Here is a 20,716-nt window from a genome sequence, read left to right on the forward strand (position 1 = left end):
AATCAATCCCCATGGAAAAGCAGCAGTCAAGAAATCAAACCAATGCTTTGCACTGGGCAAACCTCTTTAAAGTATTAAAAAGTAAAGACATCGCTTTAAGGACTAAGGTACGCTCGACCCAAGCCCTGGTATTTTCAATTGCCTTTGAAATGCATTTGAAAGCTGGACAATGAATACGGAAGATTGAAGATAACTGATGCCTTTGAATTATGGTGTTGGGAAGAATAATGAATATATAGTGTACTCCCAGAAGAATGAACAAATCTATCTTGGAAGTACAGCCAGAATGCTCCTCAGAAGCAAGGATGGCAAGACTTTGTCTCACATAGTTTGGACGTGTTATCAGGAGGGACCAACCCTGTTGAAGGATATCATGCTTGGTAAAGTAGATGGTGAGGGAAAAAGAGGAAGACCCTCAATGAGATTGAGTGAAGCAGTGGCTGCAGCAATGAGTTCAAGAACAACAATGATCGTGAGGGTGGTACAAGTGTCTCATTCTGTTGTACACAGGGTCACTACGAAGCAGAACCAACTTGACAGCACCTAACAACGACACCAACAACAATTTTGTGTCTTTCTTGGATTTCTTATTTCGAGGATTTCGAGAAAATTGCTCAGTTTTTTATAACTTCTTTCAAGTCTTTGTTCAAATCTCACCTTCTTAATGTGGTCTACCCTGACCACTCTATATAATATTGCAACCTACTCTTCCCCTTCTCTATTGTCCAGCATATTCAATCTGCTTATCCTGCTCTACTTTTTTTTTTCGATAATACTTACCCTTTCTAATGTCCTATGTTACTTATGAATTTATTATATTTATTGTTTTTTTCTTTCTCCCTTGACTAGAATGTAGAATTTTACCTAGAGCAATAATATTTGTGTATTTTGCTCACTAATTATCCCAAATGATTACAGTACCTGTCACATAGCAGGTGCTCAAAAAATATTTGTTAAATAATTTTTTTTTTTTTAAATATACCTCTCTGTCTTTAAATTGGAATGATATTCATGATGCCTTACTTCCTCACTGGGACACATGGATACAAATGACAGACTTGTATATATCCCAAGTATATGGACTCCTCTGAAATAAAATCACAATTCATAGAATAACACCAATACCAATTACCATTTTTCAAAAGCACAAAGTGGCTTAGTCTTTAAATGTCTCTAAGTTTCCATTTTCAATCTGGTATTAAGTACATGGCATTTTTATTCATAAAATATCTTTTCTATAGCAATAGGACATGTATAACATTCAGTACTTGGGCTTAAGATCATACCTCGTTTTTTTCTTTGAGTTTTGTAATCATAACAATCACAGGGCTGTCTTCCTGCCAAACCATCTGCCAGAAATCATTCACGGTGTTGATCATGGGGCCCTGAGTAGCAATGAATGCTTTCTCCTCACCACTGTAGCCCTAGTTAGAGTGAAGAGAAAAATATGTTGGTTTTTAAGTTCATGCCTTGCACTGAAAGTTTAGGTGAAAGATATTTCAGAACAAAATATCTGTGCTAGTCTAAAAGCAACACAGACTATGGCAGCCCCATTGACTCTAGCTCCACAATTCGCATAACGTCTTTCCTGAAAGTCAAGTATATCATTTACGGTATATTGTGGTATTGAAGGTTGTAATACTCACTCCCTGCCCGAGCACCCCATAAGAGCACGCTAGCCACAGACTCAGAATAAAGAAGTCATTGGAACGGACCCCACTACGAATGATGGTTATGATGAAAACAAAACAAGCAAAAAAACTTACTAGTAACCAACTTGCCTTAACGCTATCAGTGGTTCCCAATTATCTATAGAAATATTTCCCAAAGTATTATGACATATAAATTAGGCCATCTTGAAAAAAGGGAGGTTCAGTAAAAAAAAAAAATAAATGTGGGAAACATTGGGTTAAACAAAGTTGGACCACTTTTTTTTTAACCAAGTTAAATCACAAACTTAATCTACCTTGAGGAAAAAATAAAATCAACAGTTCCAAATAGTAAATCAAATGCACATCAGAAATAAAATTATATTTATTTACTTACCCTAATATAATTAGCATTAATGTAGGTGCTCAAAGAATCAGTTACATTTTTTGGTCTTAAACACACTCGGCTGAGGGGATCTAATGAAGAAAACAAGAAAGAATATATTAAACAAATTTACACACCTGTTAGCTTATATACTGACCATCCAGCATGTGTCAATGTTTGTCACTGATGCATCTGTGTGTCTGTCTCTTCATCCATCTGTGTTTATTGAGAGACATTTGGACCCATCTTGACCAACCTAGCCTTGCCCCACCACCCCATCAGCTTATGTCCTGGTCATACTTCCTGATTTCTCAAGATGGGTGAGATTGATTCATTAAGTGCCAGGCACTGTGCTATCAGTGTGGGTGTGTTGCAGGGGGATGGGGGGGGTGGGGGGAAGGAGATGAGGGGGAGAAGAGGGGTGGTATACAGAGAAACATGATTCATTTCAATGAGTTCTAGTCTGTTCATAAAATAACAGCCCTGTTCCTATCGCACTGACTTCTTTTGTCCTGCCGTATGTCAAACACAGAAACCCTGGTGGCGTAGCGGTTAGGTACCACAGCTGCTAACCAAGAGGTTGGCAGTTTGAATCTGCCAGGTACTCTTTGGAAACTCTGTGGGGCAGTTCTACTCTGTCCTATAGGGTTGCCATGAGTTGGAATCAACTCGATGGCAGTGGGTTTTTTTTTTTTTTTGGTATGTCAAACACATGGTCTTGTCTGAATCCCCTTTTGCTATTTGAAAGAAGCTGTTTTTGGTTACCATATGTAGCAGTTTATTCATTGACAGCATGGATATCTGATATTGGGTAGACTGTTGTAAAGCTAGCAACATGGTCTTAGAATTCTAAAGTCATTTTTCATCAAGAAGTTGAAAGGCTCTGTGGACCACCAAACCAAACCTGTTGCTGTTGAGTCGATTCCAACTCACAGCAGTCCAACAGGACAGAATAGAATTGCCAAGCTCTTAACCACTGCACCACCAGGGCTCCTTGTGGACCACAGTGTTACGGAAAATATGGTAATTTTTTTAACCAACATTTACATAAATGAGTTAAGGTCATATCATCCCTTTATAATTCTTTAACCTGGTATACTTCGGAAACCCTGGTGGCGTAGTGGTTAAGTGCTACAGCTGTTAACCAAGAGATTGGCAGTCTGAATCCTCCAGGCACTCCTTGGAAACTCTATGGGGCAGTTCTACTCTGAGTCGGAATCGACTCGACTGCAACGGGTTTCGTTTTTGGTTGGTATACTTTGAGCCAATTGGGGGCAGAGATGGGGATTTTTCACTATCTCTCGGACTCCTAGTGGTGCAGTGGTGAAGAGGTATGGCTGTTAACCAAAAGGCTGGCAGTTCAAATCTACCAGCTGCTTCTTGGAAACCCTACGTGGGGGCAGTTCTACTCTGTCCTATAGTCGGAGTCTACTTGATGGCAATGGGTTTGGTTTTAAAAGACCTAATGTCTAGCACAGTGGTTTATAATATAGACACTCAATAAATGCCTATTACATTGACTTAAATGGTTACTTCCATCTTTTAAAAATACAGTACGCTGTGTTCCTCCCTAGCAGTGGTTCTATTGCTTTCCTTTTCTACTCAGAAATACGTCTTTAAGATTTTATTATACTCACTGTTTCTATCTCCTCATCTACAATTCAGTCTTCCTCATGTCCATCACAATCTGCCCTAACCCTAGCATTTTACAGAGACTATTCTTGCTAAGACCGACTCTCTCATTGCTAAACCCTAGGGGTCCAACGAATCGACTCAACGACAGTTGGTTTGGTTTAGTTTGCTTTACGGGTCCAATGTGGTATTTTTTTTCTTGTGATCTCTCTATGACATTCAAAAACTATTGACCATGACATTGTTCTTAGAGATCTCTTTTCCCTTAGATTCTGGGACACAGCATTCTTGTTTTCCTACCTCTTTGATGGCTTCTTTTCTGTCTCCTGCTTATTTAATCTGCTCCATTTAGCGTGGCTAATTCTAGCAACTTTTGACCCTCTGCTATTCTCACTTGGCCCTGCCTTGTTGAGTGAGTTCATTTATTCCCGTGACTTTAAGTATTGCCTATATCCTGATGATTCTCAGATACGATTCTTAGACTAGACTCCCAAATATATATCTTAGATCTCAGTTACAGACCATGCTTTTTTCTTTGTTACTCGTTTTGGATATACCAAAGATTTGTTGAACTCTACATTCCCCACATGTGTTCCTGATAGTCCTTGTTATTTTTTATGTTAGGTGTGCTACCATCATTCCAGAGCCTAAGTTTGAAGACTAGGTATCCTACTGGACTTAACCTTCCACACCCAATCACTCATCATATTCTTTTTGCTCTGTATCATAAAACACTCTGGGATATGTCTTGCCTCCTCTTCCCATAGCTGTCTTCTTACAGTGAGCATCCCAGCTGGTCTTCTTTCCTTTAACGTTGTTCTTTTCCAACCCATCCTTCCCACAGTTGCCAAAGTGCTCTCTGTAAAACAAAATCTGTTCTCATTATTCCCTTGCCTAAATGCTACCAGTGGTTCCCAGCTGCACATATTAGTATTTCCCAAAGTGTTATCTGTGAATTATTACCTCTATGACACGTAAATTGTTGTTGTTGTTAGGTGCCATCAAGTCGGTTCCAACTCATAGCGACCCTATGCACAACAGAATGAAACACTGCCCGGTCCTGAGCCATCCTTACAATCATTGTTATGCTTGAGCTCATTGTTGCAGCCACTGTGTCAATCCACCTCGTTGAGGGTCTTCCTCTTTTCCGCTGACCCTGTACTCCACCAAACATGATGTCCTTCTCCAGGGACTGATCCCTCCTGACAACAGGTCCAAAGTATGTAAGACACAGTGTCGCCATCCTTGCTTCTAAGGAGCATTCTGGTTGTACTTCTTCTAAGACAGATTTGTTCATTCTTTTGGCAGTCCATGGTATATTCAATATTCTTCGCCAACACCACAATTCAAAGGCGTCAATTCTTCTTCAGTCTTCCTTATTCACTGTCCAGCTTTCACATGCATATGATGTGATTGAAAATACCATGCGCACCTTAGTCTTCAAGGTGACATCTTCGCTCTTCCACACTTTAAAGAGGTCCTTTGCAGTAGATTTTTTTTGCAGTAGATTTGGAAACCCTGGTGGCATAGTGGTTAAGCGCTACAGCTGCTAACCAAAGGGTCGGCAGTTCAAATCACCAGGCGCTCCTTGGAAACCCTATGGGGCAGTTCTACTCTGTTTTATAGGGTTGCTCTGAGTTGGAATCGACTCGACGGCACTGGGTTTGGTTTGTTTTGGGTTTAATGCGTCTTTTGATTTCTTGTAAATTAGACCATCTTAAAAGGAGGGGTTCAGTTAAAAATTAAATATGGGAAACACTGGGTTAAGCAAAGTTGAGCCACATTCTTTTTATTACTGGACTTCTCAAGATCTTTATAATGCTTTTGTACTATGTGAATTTCCAAGAGTCTATCACATTTTTTTTAATCACATAGTATATTTTTAAACTTATTTGTCCACTGAACTCATTTTATTATGAGCACTTATTGGCAACTCAAACAGCCTGAATCAGCATGGCCCAACTGAACTTTCTGTGATGATGGAAATGCATTCTATCCACATTGTCCAAAACAGTAGCCACATGTGACTATTGTGCAGAAACTGGTCAAATGGACACATGGAACCCAGGGTGCAACAGGGGAGTGTGCTGACACATTGTGAGGATTGCAACTAATGTAACAAAATACGTGTATAAATTTTTAAATGAGAATTAACTTGAGCTGTAAACTTCCATCTAAACCACAATTAAAACAACAACAAAAACCTGTGACTAGTTAGAGCTGAGGAATCCCTGGGTGGTGCAAATCGTTAAGCTCTGGATTAGTAACCAAAAGGTCAGCAGTTCAAACCCATCCAGAGGTGCCTTGGAAGACAGGCCTGGTGATTTGCACACATGTGGTTGCCACAGATTAGTAAGTAAACACAAGTAAACCAGCACACACCTTACTTGCTGGTTAATCTGCCCCTGTCTGCATGGGAAAGCCTTCCTTATTCTTCAGGGTTCAGTTCTAGAAATACAGTCTTTCTGAAGCCCTTGCTGGCCTTCCCAGGCAGAATTAATTGGTCCCTCCTTTCCTCAGGCTCCCTGAGATTTATTTTAGTGTGTACCATCTTGTTCCCCACGCATCTATCAGTTTGTCATACTGTGTGGGCTTGTGTGTTGCTGTGATGCTGGGAGCTATGCCAAATACCCGCAGGGTCACTCATGGTGGACAGGTTTCAGCTGAGCTTCCAGACTAAAACAGACTAGGACGAAGGGTCTGGCAGTCTACTTCTGAAAACAATTAGCCACTGAAAGCCTTATGAATAGCAGTGGAACATTGTCTGACATAGTGCCAGAAGATGATCCCCTCAGGTTGGAAGGCACTCAAAATACGAGTGGTGTGGAGAACAGGTTAGCTGAAAGCAAATGAAGACGTAAACAACATGTGAAGAAAGGAGATAAAGAAGATGATATAACTTAGAGGAGAAAAACAGCTTTATCAACAGAAAAACTGGGACCAACTAAGTCATAAACAAGGACTTATCAATATCAACCAAATGGGCTCAAAGAGCTCCAGCTAAGTCATAAACAGTACTTATCAACACCAACCGAAAGGGCTCAGAGAGCCCCAACATGTATAAAAGAAGAGACAATAAGACTCAACCTTGCTCAGAGCATATCAGAGCCACCCTCTTTCAGACAGTGGAGAGGTGGTATGAGACCCCTCACCTGCCAGAGGACTCCCTGTGAGAGAGGTTGATCAACCGGGGTCCCAGAGCCAGCTGAGTTTGGAAGTAAGGGCGATTGGCCTTTGAGCCACCCTGGTCTCCACTCAGCCTGAAGGGAATTCGATCCCTTTGTGACCCTAGCTTGACAAAAGTCTTGCTGAGGTAGAGGCCTGATATAGCGCTCCTGAGCCCAACGGAACAACGTGGTCAAGAGTGACAGGGGTGTCGGGACTTTGAACATTGGACCTTGGACTTTGGACTTTGCAGTTTGTTTGCCGTAAGCTTGCTTGTTCTCTTTCTCTCTCTTACCTTTTTGGTGACTGAGGCCTCTGGTGTCTGGGGTAGCCAAGAACCTGTGTGCTTAATAATTAATAAAGACATTGTGGAAAGGCACAAATAATTTGAGTAGTTGATAGTGACCCCCTCCTCACGACAGACTGGGGAAGAGCTGCCTCCTCAAAGTTGAGTCCACCTTAATGATATGGATGGAATCAAACTTTCAAGACCTTTATTTGCTGATGTGACACCACTCAAAATGAGAAGAAAAAGCTGTGAACGCCATTAATAATTGGAACTTGGAATGTACGAAGTATGAATCCAGGAAAACTGTAAGTCATCAAAAATGAAATGGAATGCATAAAGATTGATATCCTAGGCATTGTTGTTGTTGTTGTTAGGTTCCCTTGAGTCATTTCTGACTCAATAACCCTATGTACTACAGAACAAACCACTGCCCAGTCCTGCGCCATGCTCACAATCATTGTTGTGCTTGAGCTCATTGTTGTAGCCACTGTGTCAGTCCATCTCACTGAGGGTCTTCCTCCTTTGTGCTGACCCTCTACTTTACCAAACATGATGTACTTCTACAGGGACTGATCCCTCCTGATAACCTGTCCAAAGTATGTAAGACACAGTCTCGCCATCTTTGCTTCTAAGGAGCATTCTGGTTGTACTTCTTCCAAGACAGATTTGTTTGTTCTTTTGGCAGTATATTTAATATTCTTTGCAAACACCACAATTCAAAGGCATCAATTCTTCTTCAGTCTTCCTGGTTCATTGTCCAGCTTTCGCATGTATATGAGGCAATTGAAAATACCATGGCTTGTGTCAGGCTCACCTTAGTCTTCAAGGTGGCATCTTTGTTTCTCAACACTTTAAAGAGGTCTTTTGCAGCAGATTTGCCCAATGCAACGCGTCTTTTGATTTCTTGACTGCTGCTTCCATGGGTGTTGATTGTGGATCCAAGCAAAATGAAATCCTTGACAACTTCAATCTTTTCTCCATTTATCATGATGTTACTTATTGGTCCAGTTGTGCGGATTTTTGTTTTGTTTTCTTTTTTATAATTTTTATTGTGCTTTAAGTGAAAGTTTACAAATCAAGTCAGTCTCTCACACAAAACTTATATACACCTTGCTACATAGTCCCAATTACTCTCCCCCTATAGAGACAGCCTGCTCTCTCCCTCCACTCTCTCTTTTCATGTCCATTTCGCCAGCTCCTAACCCCCTCTATGCTCTCATCTACCCTCCAGGGAGGAGATGCCAACATAGTCTCAAGTGTCCACCTGATCCAAGAAGCTCACTCCTCACCAGCATCCCTCTCCAACCCATTGCCCAGTCTAATCCATGTCTGAAGAGTTGGCTTCGGGAATGGTTCCTGTCCTGGGCCAACAGAAGGTCTGGGGGCCATGACCACCAGGGTCCTTCCAGTCTCAGTCAGACCATTAAGTCTGGTCTTATGAGAATTTGGGGTCTGCATCCCACTGTTCTCCTGCTCCCTCAGGGGTTCCCTGTTGTGTTCCCTGTCAGGGCAGTCATCAGTTGTAGCCGGGCACCATCTACTTCTTCTGATCTCAGGATGATGTAGTCTCTGGTTCATGTGGCTCTTTCTGTCTCTTGGGCATGTAATTACCTTGTGTCCTTGGTGTTCTTCATTTTCCTTTGATCCAGGTGGGTTGAGACCAATTGATGCATCTTAGATGGCTGCTTGCTAGCGTTTAAGACCCCAGATGCCACTCTTCAAAGTGGGGTGTAGAATGTTTTCTTTTTTTTAATAATTTTTATTGTGCTTTAAGTGAAAGTCTACAAATCAAGTCAGTCCGTCACATATAAGCTTATATACAGCTTACTCCATACTCCCACTTACTCTCCCCCTAATGAGTCAGCCCGCTCCCTCCTTCCAGTCTCTCCTTTCGTGATGATTTTGCCAGTTTCTAACCCTCTCTACCCTCCTTTCTCCCCTACAGACAGGAGATGCCAACACAGTCTCAAGTGTCCACCTGATACAAGTAGCTCACTCTTCGTCAGCATCTCTCTCCAACCCATTGTCCAGTCCCTTCCAGGTCTGATGAGTTGTCTTTGGGAATGGTTCCTGTCCTGGGCCAACAGAAGGTTTGGGGACCATGACCGCCGAGATTCCTCTAGTCTCAGTCAGACCATTAAGTCTGGTCTTTTTATGAGAATTTAGGGTCTGCATCCCACTGTTCTCCTGCTTCCTCAGGGGTTCTCTGTTGTGCTCCCTGTCAGGGCAGTCATCGATTGTGGCCGGGCACCATCTAGTTCTTCTGGTCTCAGGATGATGTAAGTCTCTAGTTCATGTGGCCCTTTCTGTCTCTTGGGCTCATAGTTATCATGTGACCTTGGTGTTCTTCATTCTCCTTTGATCCAGGTGGGTTGAGACTAATTGATGCAACTTAGATGGCTGCTTGTTAGCATTTAAGACCCCAGACACCACATTTCAAAGTGGGATGCAGAATGTTTTCATAATAGAATTATTTTGCCAATTGACTTAGAAGTCCCCTTAAGCCATAGTCCCGAAACCCCCACCCTTGCTCCGCTGACCTTTGAAGCATTCAGTTTATCCTGGAAACTTCTTTGCTTTTGGTCCAGTCCAGTTGAGCTCACCTTCCCTGTATTAACTATTGTCCTTCCCTTCACCTAAAGTAGTTCTTATCTACTATCTAATCAGTAAATAATGCTCTCCTGCCCTCCGCCCCTCATAACCACAAAAGAATGTGTTCTTCTCAGTTTATACTATTTCTCAAGATCTTATAATAGTGGTCTTCTACAATATTTGTCCTTTTGCCTCTGACTAATTTCACTAAGCATAATGCCTTCCAGGTTCCTCCATGTTATGAAATGTTTCACAGATTCATCACTTTTCTTTATCGATGCATAGTATTCCATTGTGTGAATATATCATAATTTATTTAACCATTCATCCGTTGATGGACACCTTGGTTGTTTCCAGCTTTTTGCTATTGTAAACAGAGCTGCAATAAACATGGGTGTGCATATATCTGTTCGTGTAAAGGCTTTTATTTCTCTAGGGTATATTCCGAGGAGTGGGATTTCTGGGTTGTATGGTAGTCCTATTTTCTAACTTTTTAAGAAAACACCAGATAGATTTCCAAAGTGGTTGTACCATTTTACATTCCCACCAGCAGTGTATAAGAGTTCCAATCTCTCTGCAGCCTCTCCAACATTTATTATTTTGTGTTTTTTGGATTAATGCCGGGCTTGTTGGAGTGAGATGGAATCTCATCAGAGTTTTAATTTGCATTTCTCTAACAGCTAATGATCGAGAGCATTTTCTCATGTATCTGTTAGCTGCCTGAATATCTTCTTCAGTGAAGTGTGTGTTCATATCCTTTGCCCACTTCTTGATTGGGTTGTTTGTCTTTTTGTGGTTGAGTTTTGACAGAATCATATAGATTTTAGAGATCAGGCGCTGGTCGGAGATGTCATAGCTGAAAATTCTTTCCCAGTCTGTAGGTGGTCTTTTTACTCTTTTGGTGAAGTCTTTAGATGAGCATAGGTGTTTGATTTTTAGGAGCTCCCAGTTATCTGGTTTCTCTTCGTCATTTTTGGTAATGTTTTGTATTCTGTTTATGCCTTGTATTAGGGCTCCTAGGGTTGTCCCTATTTTTTCTTCCATGATCTTTATCTTTTTAGTCTTTATGTTTAGGTCTTTGATCCACTTGGAGTTAGTTTTTGTGCTTGGTGTGAGGTATGGGTCCTGTTTCATTTTTTTGCAAATGGATATCCAGTTATGCCAGCACCATTTGTTAAAAAGACTATCTTTTCCCCAATTAACTGACTCTGGGCCTTTGTCAAATATCAGCTGCTCATATGTGGATGGATTTATATCTGGGTTCTCAATTCTGTTCCATTGGTCTATGTGCCTGTTCTTGTACCAGTACCAGGCTGTTTTGACTACTGTGGCTGTATAATATGTTCTAAAATCAGGTAGAGTGAGGCCTCCCACTTTCTTCTTCTTTTTCAGTAATGCTTTACTTATCCGGGGCTTCTTTCCCTTCCATATGAAGTTGGTGATTTGTTTCTCCATCACATTAAAAAATGTCATTGGAATTTGGATCGGAATTGCATTGTATGTATAGATGGCTTTTGGTAGAATAGACATTTTTACTATGTTAAGTCTTCCTATCCATGAGCAAGGTATGTTTTTCCACTTATGTAGGTCCTTTTTAGTTTCTTGCACTAGTACTTTGTAGTTTTCTTTGTATAGGTCTTTTACATCTTTGGTAAGATTTATTCCTAAGTATTTTATATTCTTGGGGGCTACTGTGAATGGTATTGATTTGGTGATTTCCTCTTGGATGTTCTTTTTGTTGATGTAGAGGAATCCGAGTGATTTTTGTATGTTTATCTTAACCTGAGACCCTGCCAAACTCTTCTATTAGTTTCAGTAGTTTTCTGGAGGATTCCTTAGGGTCTTCAGTGTATGAGATCATGTCATCTGCAAATAGAGATAATTTTACTTCCTCCTTGCCAATCCGGATGCCCTTTATTTCTTTGTCTAGACTAATTGCTCTGGCTAGGACCCCTAGCACAATGTTGAATAAAAGCAGTGATAAAGGGCATCCTTGTCTGGTTCCCGTTCTCAAGGGAAATGCTTTCAGGCTCTCTCCATTTAGAGTGATGTTGGCTGTTGGCTTTGCATAGATGCCCTTTATTGTACTGAGGAATTTTCCTTCAATTCCTATTTTGCTGAGAGTTTTTATCATAAATGGGTGTTGGACTTTGTCAAATGCCTTTTCTGCATCAATTGATAAGGTCATATGGTTTTTGTCTTTTGTTTTATTTATATGGTGGATTACATAAATGGTTTTTCTAATATTAAACCAGCCTTGCATACCTGGTATAAATCCCACTTGGTCATGGTGGATTATTTTTTTTGATATGTTCTTAAATTCTATTGGCTAGAATTTTGTTGAGGATTTTTGCATCTATGTTCATGAGGGATATAGGTCTGTAATTTTCTTTTTTTGTGGTGTCTTTACCTGGTTTTGGTATCAGGGATATGGTGGCTTCATAGAATGAGTTGGGTAGTATTCCGTCATTTTCTATGCTTTGAAATACCTTTCATAGTAGTGGTGTTAACTCTTCTCTGAAAGTTTGGTAGAACTCTGCAGTAAAGCCGTCCGGGCCAGGGCCTTTTTTTTGTTGGGAGTTTTTTGATTACCGTTTCAATCTCTTTTTTTTGTTATGGGTCTATTTAGTTGTTTTACTTCTGATTGTGTTAGTTTAGGTAGGTAGTGTTTTTCTAGGAATTCATCCATTTCTTCTAGGTTTGCAAATTTGTTAGAGTATAATTTTTCATAATAATCTGATATGATTCTTTTAATTTCAGTTGGGTCTCTTGTAATATGGCACATCTCGTTTCTTATTTGGGTTGTTTCCTTTCCTGTATTTCTTTAGTCAGTCTGGCCAGTGGTTTATCAATTTTGTTAATTTTTTCAAAGAACCAGCTTTTGGCTTTGTTAATTCTTTCAATTGTTTTTCTGTTCTCTAATTCATTTATTCATTTAGTTCAGCTCTAATTTTTATTATTTGTTTTGTTCTGGCGCCTGATGGATTCTTTTGTTGCTCACATTCTATTTGCTCAAGTTGTAGGGACAGTTCTCTGATTTTGGCTCTTTCTTCTTTATGTATGTGTGCATTTATCGTTATAAATTGACCTCTGAGCACTGCTTTTGCTGTGTCCCAGAGGTTTTGATAGGAAGTGTTTTCATTCTCGTTGCATTCTTTGAATTTCTTTATTTTCTCCTTAATGTCTTCTATAACCCAGTCTTTTTTCAGCAGGGTATTGTTCAGTTTCCAAGTATTTGATTTCTTTTCCCTAATATTTCTGTTATTGATTTCCGCTTTTATGGTCTTGTGTTCTGAGAAGATGCTTTGTAATATTTCGATGTTTTGGATTCTGCAAAGGTTTGTTTTATGACCTAATACGTGGTCTATTGTAGAGAATGTTCCATGTGCGCTAGAAAAAAAAGTATACTTTGCAGCAGTTGGGTGGAGTGTTCTGTATAAGTCTATGAGGTCAAGTTGGTTGATTGTAGCAATCAGGTCTTCTGTGTCTCTATTGAGCTTTTTACTGGAAGTCCTGTCCTTCTCCGAAAGTGGTGTGTTGAAGTCTCCTACTATAATTGTGGAGGTGCCTATCTCACTTTTCAGTTCTGTTAAAGTTTGTTTTATGTATCTTGCAGCCCTGTCATTGGGTGCATAAATATTTAATATGGTTATACCTTCCTGGTCTATTGTCCCTCTAATCATTATGTAGTGTCCTTCTTTATCCTTTTTTGGTGGATTTAACTTTAAAGTCTATTTTGTCAGAAATTAATATTGCTACTCCAGCTCTTTTTTAGTTGTTGTTTGCTTGATATATTTTTTCCATCCTTTGAGTTTTAGTTTGTTTGTGTCTCTTAGTCTAAGGTGTGTCTCTTGTAGGCAGCATATAGATGGATCGTGTTTCTTTATCCAGTCTGAGACTCTCTGTCTCTTTATTGGCGCATTTAGTCCATTTATATTCAGCGTAATTACAGATAAGTATGTGTTTAGTGCTATCATTTTGATGCCTTTTTATGTGTGTTGTTGACAATTTCATTTTCCCACTTACTTTTTTGTGCTGAGACGTGTTTCTTTGTAAATTGCGAGTTCCTCATTTTCATAGTATTTGACTTTATGTTTGCTGAGTCGTTATGTTTTTCTTGGTTTTTATTTTGAGTTATGAAGTTGTTATACCTCTTTGTGGTTACGTTAATATTTACCCCTATTTTTCTAAGTAAAAACCTAACTTGTATTGTTCTATATCGCCTTGTTTCCCTCTCCATATGGCAGTTCTATGCCTCCTGTATTTAGTCCCTCTTTTTGGTTATTGTGATCTTTTACATATTGACTTCAATGATTCCCTGTTTTGAGCATTTTTTTCTTTTAAAAATTAATCTTAATTTGTTTTTGTGATTTCCCTATTTGAGTTGATATCAGGATGTTCTGTGACCTTGTGTTGTGCTGGTATCTGACATTATTGGTTTTCTGACCAGACAATTTCCTTTAGTATTTCTTGTAGCTTTGGTTTGGTTTTTGCAAATTCTCTAAGCTTGTGTTCATCTGTAAATGTTTTAATTCCGCCTTCATATTTGAGAGAGAGTTTTGCTGGATATATGATCCTTGGCTGGCAGTTTTTCTCCTTCAGTGCTCTATATATGTCGTCCCATTGCCTTCTTGACTGCACGGTTTCTGCTGAGTAGTCTGAACTTATTCTTATTGATTCTCCTTTGAGGAGACCTTTCTTTTATCCCTGGCTGCTTTCAAAATTTTCTCCTTATCTTTGATTTTGGCAAGTTTGATGATAATATGTCTTGGTGATTTTCTTTTTGGATCAATCTTAAATGGGGTTCGATGAGCATCTTGGATAGATATCCTTTCGTCTTTCATGATGTCAGGGAAGTTTTCTGCCAACAGATCTTCAACTATTCTCTCTGTATTTTCTGTTATCTCTCCCTGTTCTGGGACTCCAATCACACGCAAGTTATTCTTCTTGATAGAGTCCCACATGATTCTTAGGGTTTCTTCATTTTTTAAAATTCTTTTATCTGATTTTTTTCAGCTATATGGGTGTCAATTCCCTTGTCCTCCTGATCCCCCACCCTGCATTCCAATTGCTCAAGTCTGCTCCTCTGACTTCTATTGAGTTGTCTAATTCTGTAATTGTACTGTTAATCTTTCAGATTTCTGAATGCTATCTCTCTATGGATTCTTGCAGCTTATTAATTTTTCCACTATGTTCTTGAATAATCTTTTTGAGTTCTTCAACTGCTTTATCAGTGTGTTCCTTGGCTTTTTCTGTAGATTGCCTTATTTCATTTCTGAGGTCATCCCTGATGTCTTGAAGCGTTCTGTAAATTAGTTTTTTATATTCTGCATCTGGCAATTCCAGGATTGTATCTTCATTTGGGAAAGATTTTGATTCTTTAGTTTGGGAATTTGTAGAAGCAATCATGGTCTGCTTCTTTATGTGGTTTGATATCGACTGCTGTCTCCGAGCCATCTCTAAGATATTGTAGTGATTTATTCTATATTTGCTCACTGAGTCTTGTTTTGTTTTCTTTCAATATACGTAGATGGGCTACTAGACTACACTGTCTTGATTGTTGTAGCCCTTGAATCACTTATGTCCTATTACCAGCTGGTTTGGGCTGTTACCAGATATGTAAGCCTAAGAGTCCATTTACTATTCTTGAGTAGAATCTGATTTTGGGTCATCAAGTGTGTGGTGCAGACTGTCACCTATCCACCTAGAGAAGTAGTGGTGATAGTTCTGTGCACCAGATTCTAGTAGCAGCAGGGTCTCACACTCCAGGGGGGGCAGGCTGCTGACAGGCTTCCCCCAAGTGCCAGTGAGGTAGGTGTGTCTCTATTGCTAAAGCACTTTGGTGGGTGGGCTCTGCAGCTGTACCTTAGGCCCCCAATGCAAGTACCTCTACAGATTGGTAGATGTCACCCTCTTTAGACCCCTAAGGCAGGAGGCTCGGCGGTCTGGGGGGAGCGTCAGCCCTCGGTTCCCTGTTGTGGGTCAGTGAGGGCTCTGTTGAATATGCAGAGATATCAGACCTGGGAAACTTGTCTTTCCAGTAATCTGCTAAAACAATTACAGTCAGATCCCTATCAGAATTGCCTTTGCATTATAATAGCCACCTTGTTCCCTGTAGGGATGAAAGCCCAAGACTGTGGATCACATATGTTTGGCTGGAGCTGGTTCTGTGTTTTTAGTCCAATTAGGGAAGGATTTTTGGTCCCTGGGTTTTTTGTAGCTGCTTCTCTCAGGCCAGGAGAATGGGGTAGGAAAAGACCAAAAAAAAAAAAAAGAACAACTGCAGCACACTTCACTTTCTGGCTCAGGAAATTCCAATGTTGATGAAGCCACCTGGGAAGGGGAGGGGAGGGTTCGGATAAATAGTAGAGAGTAGCACCCCAGAATATAGACAAAGTTACTTATCTTGTTTGTTGATGACTGTTTTATCTGAGATTCCCGAGGGGTGTGTAGCCTGTGTGCTTTGTCTGGGTCGAGATTGCCCCCGAGGGTCAGGCCCGCGTCCCGTGCTCGTGCTGTCTCAGAAGCCGTGGTCAGTTCCTTTGCTCCCAGTCCAAAGCCCAGCATCAAGGTTCCCCAGCTGGGACGCTGCACTCCAGGCTCCAAAACCAGTCACTGCCTCCTGGTGACTTCTCCTCCTGTCAGCCGTGTCGCTGCGCTGCCTGCGTGCACTGGCTAGGCTTCCCCTGAGGTCACTTCTGGGTGCTAGGGCTGTGTCCCATATTTGCGCCTTCTCAGGATGCCGTGCTCAGCTCCCCTGTGCCCAGTCCAAAGCCTGGTGCCAAGGTTTTCTGACTGGGAAGCTGGCTCCAGGCTCCAAAAGCAGTCATTGGTTCCCTGTGGTTGTTCGTTCTCAGTCTCTGTCACTCAGGTCAACTCTTTAGATCTGTGTTTGATGGTCAGGGTTCGTAGATTGTCATGTATGTGATTGATTCACTTATTTTTCCGAGTCTTTGTTGCAAGAGGGATCCGAGGTTGCTTCTACCTAGTCAGCCATCTTGGCCCAGCCTCTCAGAATGTTTTCTTAATAGATTTTATTATGCCAATTGACTTAGATGTCCCCTGAAGTCATGGTCCCCAAACCCCTGCCCCTGCTACACTGGCCTTCAAAGCATTCAGTTTATTCAGGAAACTTCTTTGCTTTTGGTTTAGTCCAGTTGTGCTGACCTCCCCTGTATTGTGTGCTGTCTTTCCCTTCACCTAAAGTAGTTCTTATCTACCGTCTAATTAGTGAATGCCCCTCTCCCACCCTCCCTCCTCTTGTAACCACAAAAGAATGTTTTCTTCTTAGTTTAAACTATTTCTCAAGTTCTTATAATAGTAGTCTTATACAATATTTGTCCTTTTGCAACTGACTAATTTCACTCAGCATAATGCCTTCCAGGTTCCTCCATGTTATGAAGTGTTTCACAGTTTCCTCACTGTTCTTTATCGATGCGTAGCATTCCATAATTTATTTATCCATTCATCTGTTGATGGGCACCTTGGTTGCTTCCATCTTTTTGCTATTGTAAACAGTGCTGCAATAAACATGGGTGTGCATATGCCTGTTCGTGTAAAGGCTCTTATTTCTCTAGGATATATTCCAAGGAGTGGAATTGCTGGATCATATGGTAGTTCTATTTCTAGCTTTTGAAGGAAGTGCCAAATCGATTTCCAAAGTGGTTGTACCATTTGACATTCCCACCAGCAGTGTAGAAGTGTTCTAATCTCTCCACAGCCTCTCCAACATTTATTATTTTGTGTTTTTTTTTGGATTAATGCCAGTCTTGTTGGACTGAGATGAAATCTCATTGTAGTTTTGATCTGCATTTCTCCAATGGCTAATGATCGTGAGCATTTCCTCATGTATCTGTTAGCTACCTGAATGTCTTCTTTAGTGAAGTGTCTATTCATATCTTTTGCCCATTTGTCTTTTTGTGGTTGAGTTTTTGCATTATCATGTGGAATCTGGAGATCAGATGCTGATTGGAAATGCCATAGCTAAAAACTTTTTCCCAGTCTGTAGGTAGTCTTTTTACTCTTTTGGTGAAGTCTTTGGATGAGCATAGGTGTTTGCTTCTTAGGAACTCCCAGTTATCTAGTTTTCCTTCTGCATTCTTAATAATGTTTTGTATACTGTTTATGCCATGTATTAGGGCTCCTAACGTTGTCCCTATTTTTTCTTCCATGATCTTTATCATTTTAGATTTCATATTTAGGTCTTTGATCCACTTTGAGTTAGTTTTTGTGCAGGGAGGGAGGTATGGGTCTTGTTTCATTTTTTTTTGCAGATGGATATCCAGTTATGCCAGCACCATTTGTTAAAAAGACTGTCTTTTCCCCATTTAAATGTTTTGGGGCCTTTGTCAAATATCAACTGCTCATATGTGGATGGATTTATGTTTGGATTCTCAATGCTGTTCCATTGGGCTATGTATCTATTGTTGTACCAGTACCAGGCTGTTTTGACTCCTGTGGCGGTATAATAGGTTCTAAAATCAGGTAAAGTAAGGCCTCCCACTTTGTTCTTTTCAGTAATGCCTTATTTATCTGGGGCCTCTGTCCCTTCCATATGAAGTTGGTGATTTGTTTCTCCATCTCATTAAAGAATGCCCTTAGGATTTGGGTTGGAATTGCATTAAATGTATAGATCGCTTTTGGTAGAACAGGCATTTTTATAATGTTAAGTCTTCCTATCCATGAGCAAGGTATGTTCTTCCGCTTATGTAAGTCTCTTTTGGTTTCTTGCAGAAGTGTACTGTACTTTTCTTTGTATAAGTCTTTTAATCTCTGGTAAGATTTATTCCTAAGTATTTTATCTTCTTGGGGGCTACTGTAAATGGCATTGATTTGGTGATTTCCTGTTCAATGTTCTTTTTGTTGGTGTAGAGGAATCCAACTGATTTTTGTATGTTTATCTTGTATCCCAATACTCTACTGAACTCTTCTATTAGTTTCAGTAGTTTTCTGGAGGATTTCTTAGGGTTTTCTGTGTATAAGATCATGCCATCTGCAAATAGAAATACTTTGACTTCTTCCTTGACAATCTGGATGCCCTTTATTTCTTTATCTAGCCTAATTGCTCTGGCTAGGACTTCCAGCACAATGTTGAATAAGAGTGGTGATAAAGGGCATCCTTGTCTGGTTCCCGATCTCAGCGGGAATGTTTTCAGGCTCTCTCCATTTAGGGTGATGTTGGCTGTAAATGCCCTTTATTATGTTGAGGAATTTTCCTTCTATTCCTCTTTTGCTGAGAGTTTTTATTATGAATGGGTGTTGAACTTTGTCAAATGCCTTTTCTGCATCAAGTGATAAAATCATGTGATTCTTGTCTTTTGTTTTATTTATGTGGTGGATTACATTAATTGTTTTTCTAATGTTGAATCATCCCTGCATACCTGGTATGAATCCCACTTGGTCATGGTGAATTTTTTTTTTTAATTCTATTGGCTAGAATTTTGTTGAGGATTTTTGCATCTGCACTCATGAGAGATATAGGTGTATGATTTTCTTTTCTTGTGGTGTCTTTACCTGGTTTTGGTATCAGGGATATGGTGGCTTCATAGAATGAGTTTGGTAGTATTCCGTCCTTTTCTATGCTCTGAAATACCTATAGTAGTAGTGGTGTTAACTCTTCTCTGAAAGTTTGGTAGAACTCTGCAGTGAAGCCCTCTGGACCAGGCCTTTTTTTTTTGCTGGGAGTTTTTTGATTACCTTTTCAATCTCTTTTTTCGCTATGGGTCTATTTAGTTGTTCTACCTCTGTTTGTGTTAGTTTACTTAGGTAGTGTGTTTCTAGGAATTCATCCATTTCTTCTAGGTTTTCAAATTTGTTAGAGTACAATTTTTCACAGTAATCTGATATGATTCTTTTAATTTAAGTTGGGTCTGTTGTAATATGGCACATCTCATTTCTTATTCGGGTTACTTGCTTCCTCTCCTGATTTTCTTTTGTCAATCTGGCCAGTGGTTTATCAATTTTGTTGAGTTTTTTAAAAAAAACAGCTTTTGGTCTTGTTAATTGTTTTAATTGTGTTTCTATTTTCTGTTTCATTTAGTTCTGCTCTAATTTTTTTTTTTTTTCCTGTGCCTGTGGGTTTCTTTTGTTGCTCTCTTTCTATTTGTTCAAGTTGTAGGGATAGTTCTTTGATTTTGGCCCTTTCTTCTTTTTGGATGTGTGCATTTATTGATATAAATTGACCTCTGAGCACTGCTTTCGCTGTGTCCCAAAGGTTCTGATAGGAAGTGTTTTCATTTTCATTGGATTCTATGAATTTCTTTATTTCATCCTTAATGTCTTCTATAATCCAGTCTTTTTTGAGCAGGGTATTGTTCAGTTTCCAAGTGTTTGATTTCTTTTCCCCACTTTTTCTGTTATTGATTTCCACTTTTACGGGCTTATGTTTTGAGAAGATGCTTTGTAATATTTCAATGTTTTGGATTCTGCTAAGGCTTGCTTTATGACCTAATATGTATGTGGTCTATTCTAGAGAATGTTCCATGTGCACTAGAAAAGAAAGTATACTTGGTTGCTTTGAGTGGAGTGTTCTGTATATGTCTATGAGGTCAAGTTGGTTGATTGTGGCATTTAGATCTTCTGTGTCTTTATTGAGCTTCTTTCTGGATGTCCTGTCCTTCACCAAAAGTGGTGTGTTGAAGTCTCCTACTATTATTGTGGAGCTGTCTATCTCACTTTTCAATGCTGATAGAGTTTGTTTTATGTATCTTGCAGCCCTGTCACTGGGTGCATAAATATTTAATATGGCTATATCTTCTTGGTGTATTGTCCCTTTAATCATTATATAGTGTCCTTCCTTGTCCTTTCTGATGGATTTCACTTTAAAGTCTATTTTTTTAGAAATTAATATTGCCATCCGTGTTTTTTTTTTTTTATTGTTGTTTGCTTGATATATTTTTTTCCAGCCTTTGAGTTTTAGTTTGTTTGTGTCTCTAAGTCTAAGGTGTGTGTCTTGTAGGTCACACATAGATGGATCTTGTTTTTCAATCCATTCTGCCACTCTCT

General features: G+C 39.8%; 1 protein-coding gene across 2 annotated transcripts in view; it reads right to left on the reverse strand.

Annotated features, from left to right (window-relative positions):
* The window catches only part of PTPRR (protein tyrosine phosphatase receptor type R), a 360,816-nt gene that overhangs the window by 54,157 nt on the left and 285,943 nt on the right, over positions 1–20,716 (reverse strand). For both annotated transcript variants that reach the window (XM_049883889.1, XM_049883891.1), the window contains 2 exons: positions 2,047–2,126; positions 1,287–1,424 (listed from right to left, as the gene is read on the reverse strand). In XM_049883889.1, coding sequence (XP_049739846.1) covers positions 1,287–1,424; positions 2,047–2,126 — 218 coding nt within the window. The remainder of the gene's footprint in view (positions 1–1,286; positions 1,425–2,046; positions 2,127–20,716) is intronic.

Source organism: Elephas maximus, chromosome 4 (assembly GCF_024166365.1).
Source record: "Elephas maximus indicus isolate mEleMax1 chromosome 4, mEleMax1 primary haplotype, whole genome shotgun sequence".
In the NCBI taxonomy this organism is placed as follows: Eukaryota; Metazoa; Chordata; class Mammalia; order Proboscidea; family Elephantidae; genus Elephas; species Elephas maximus.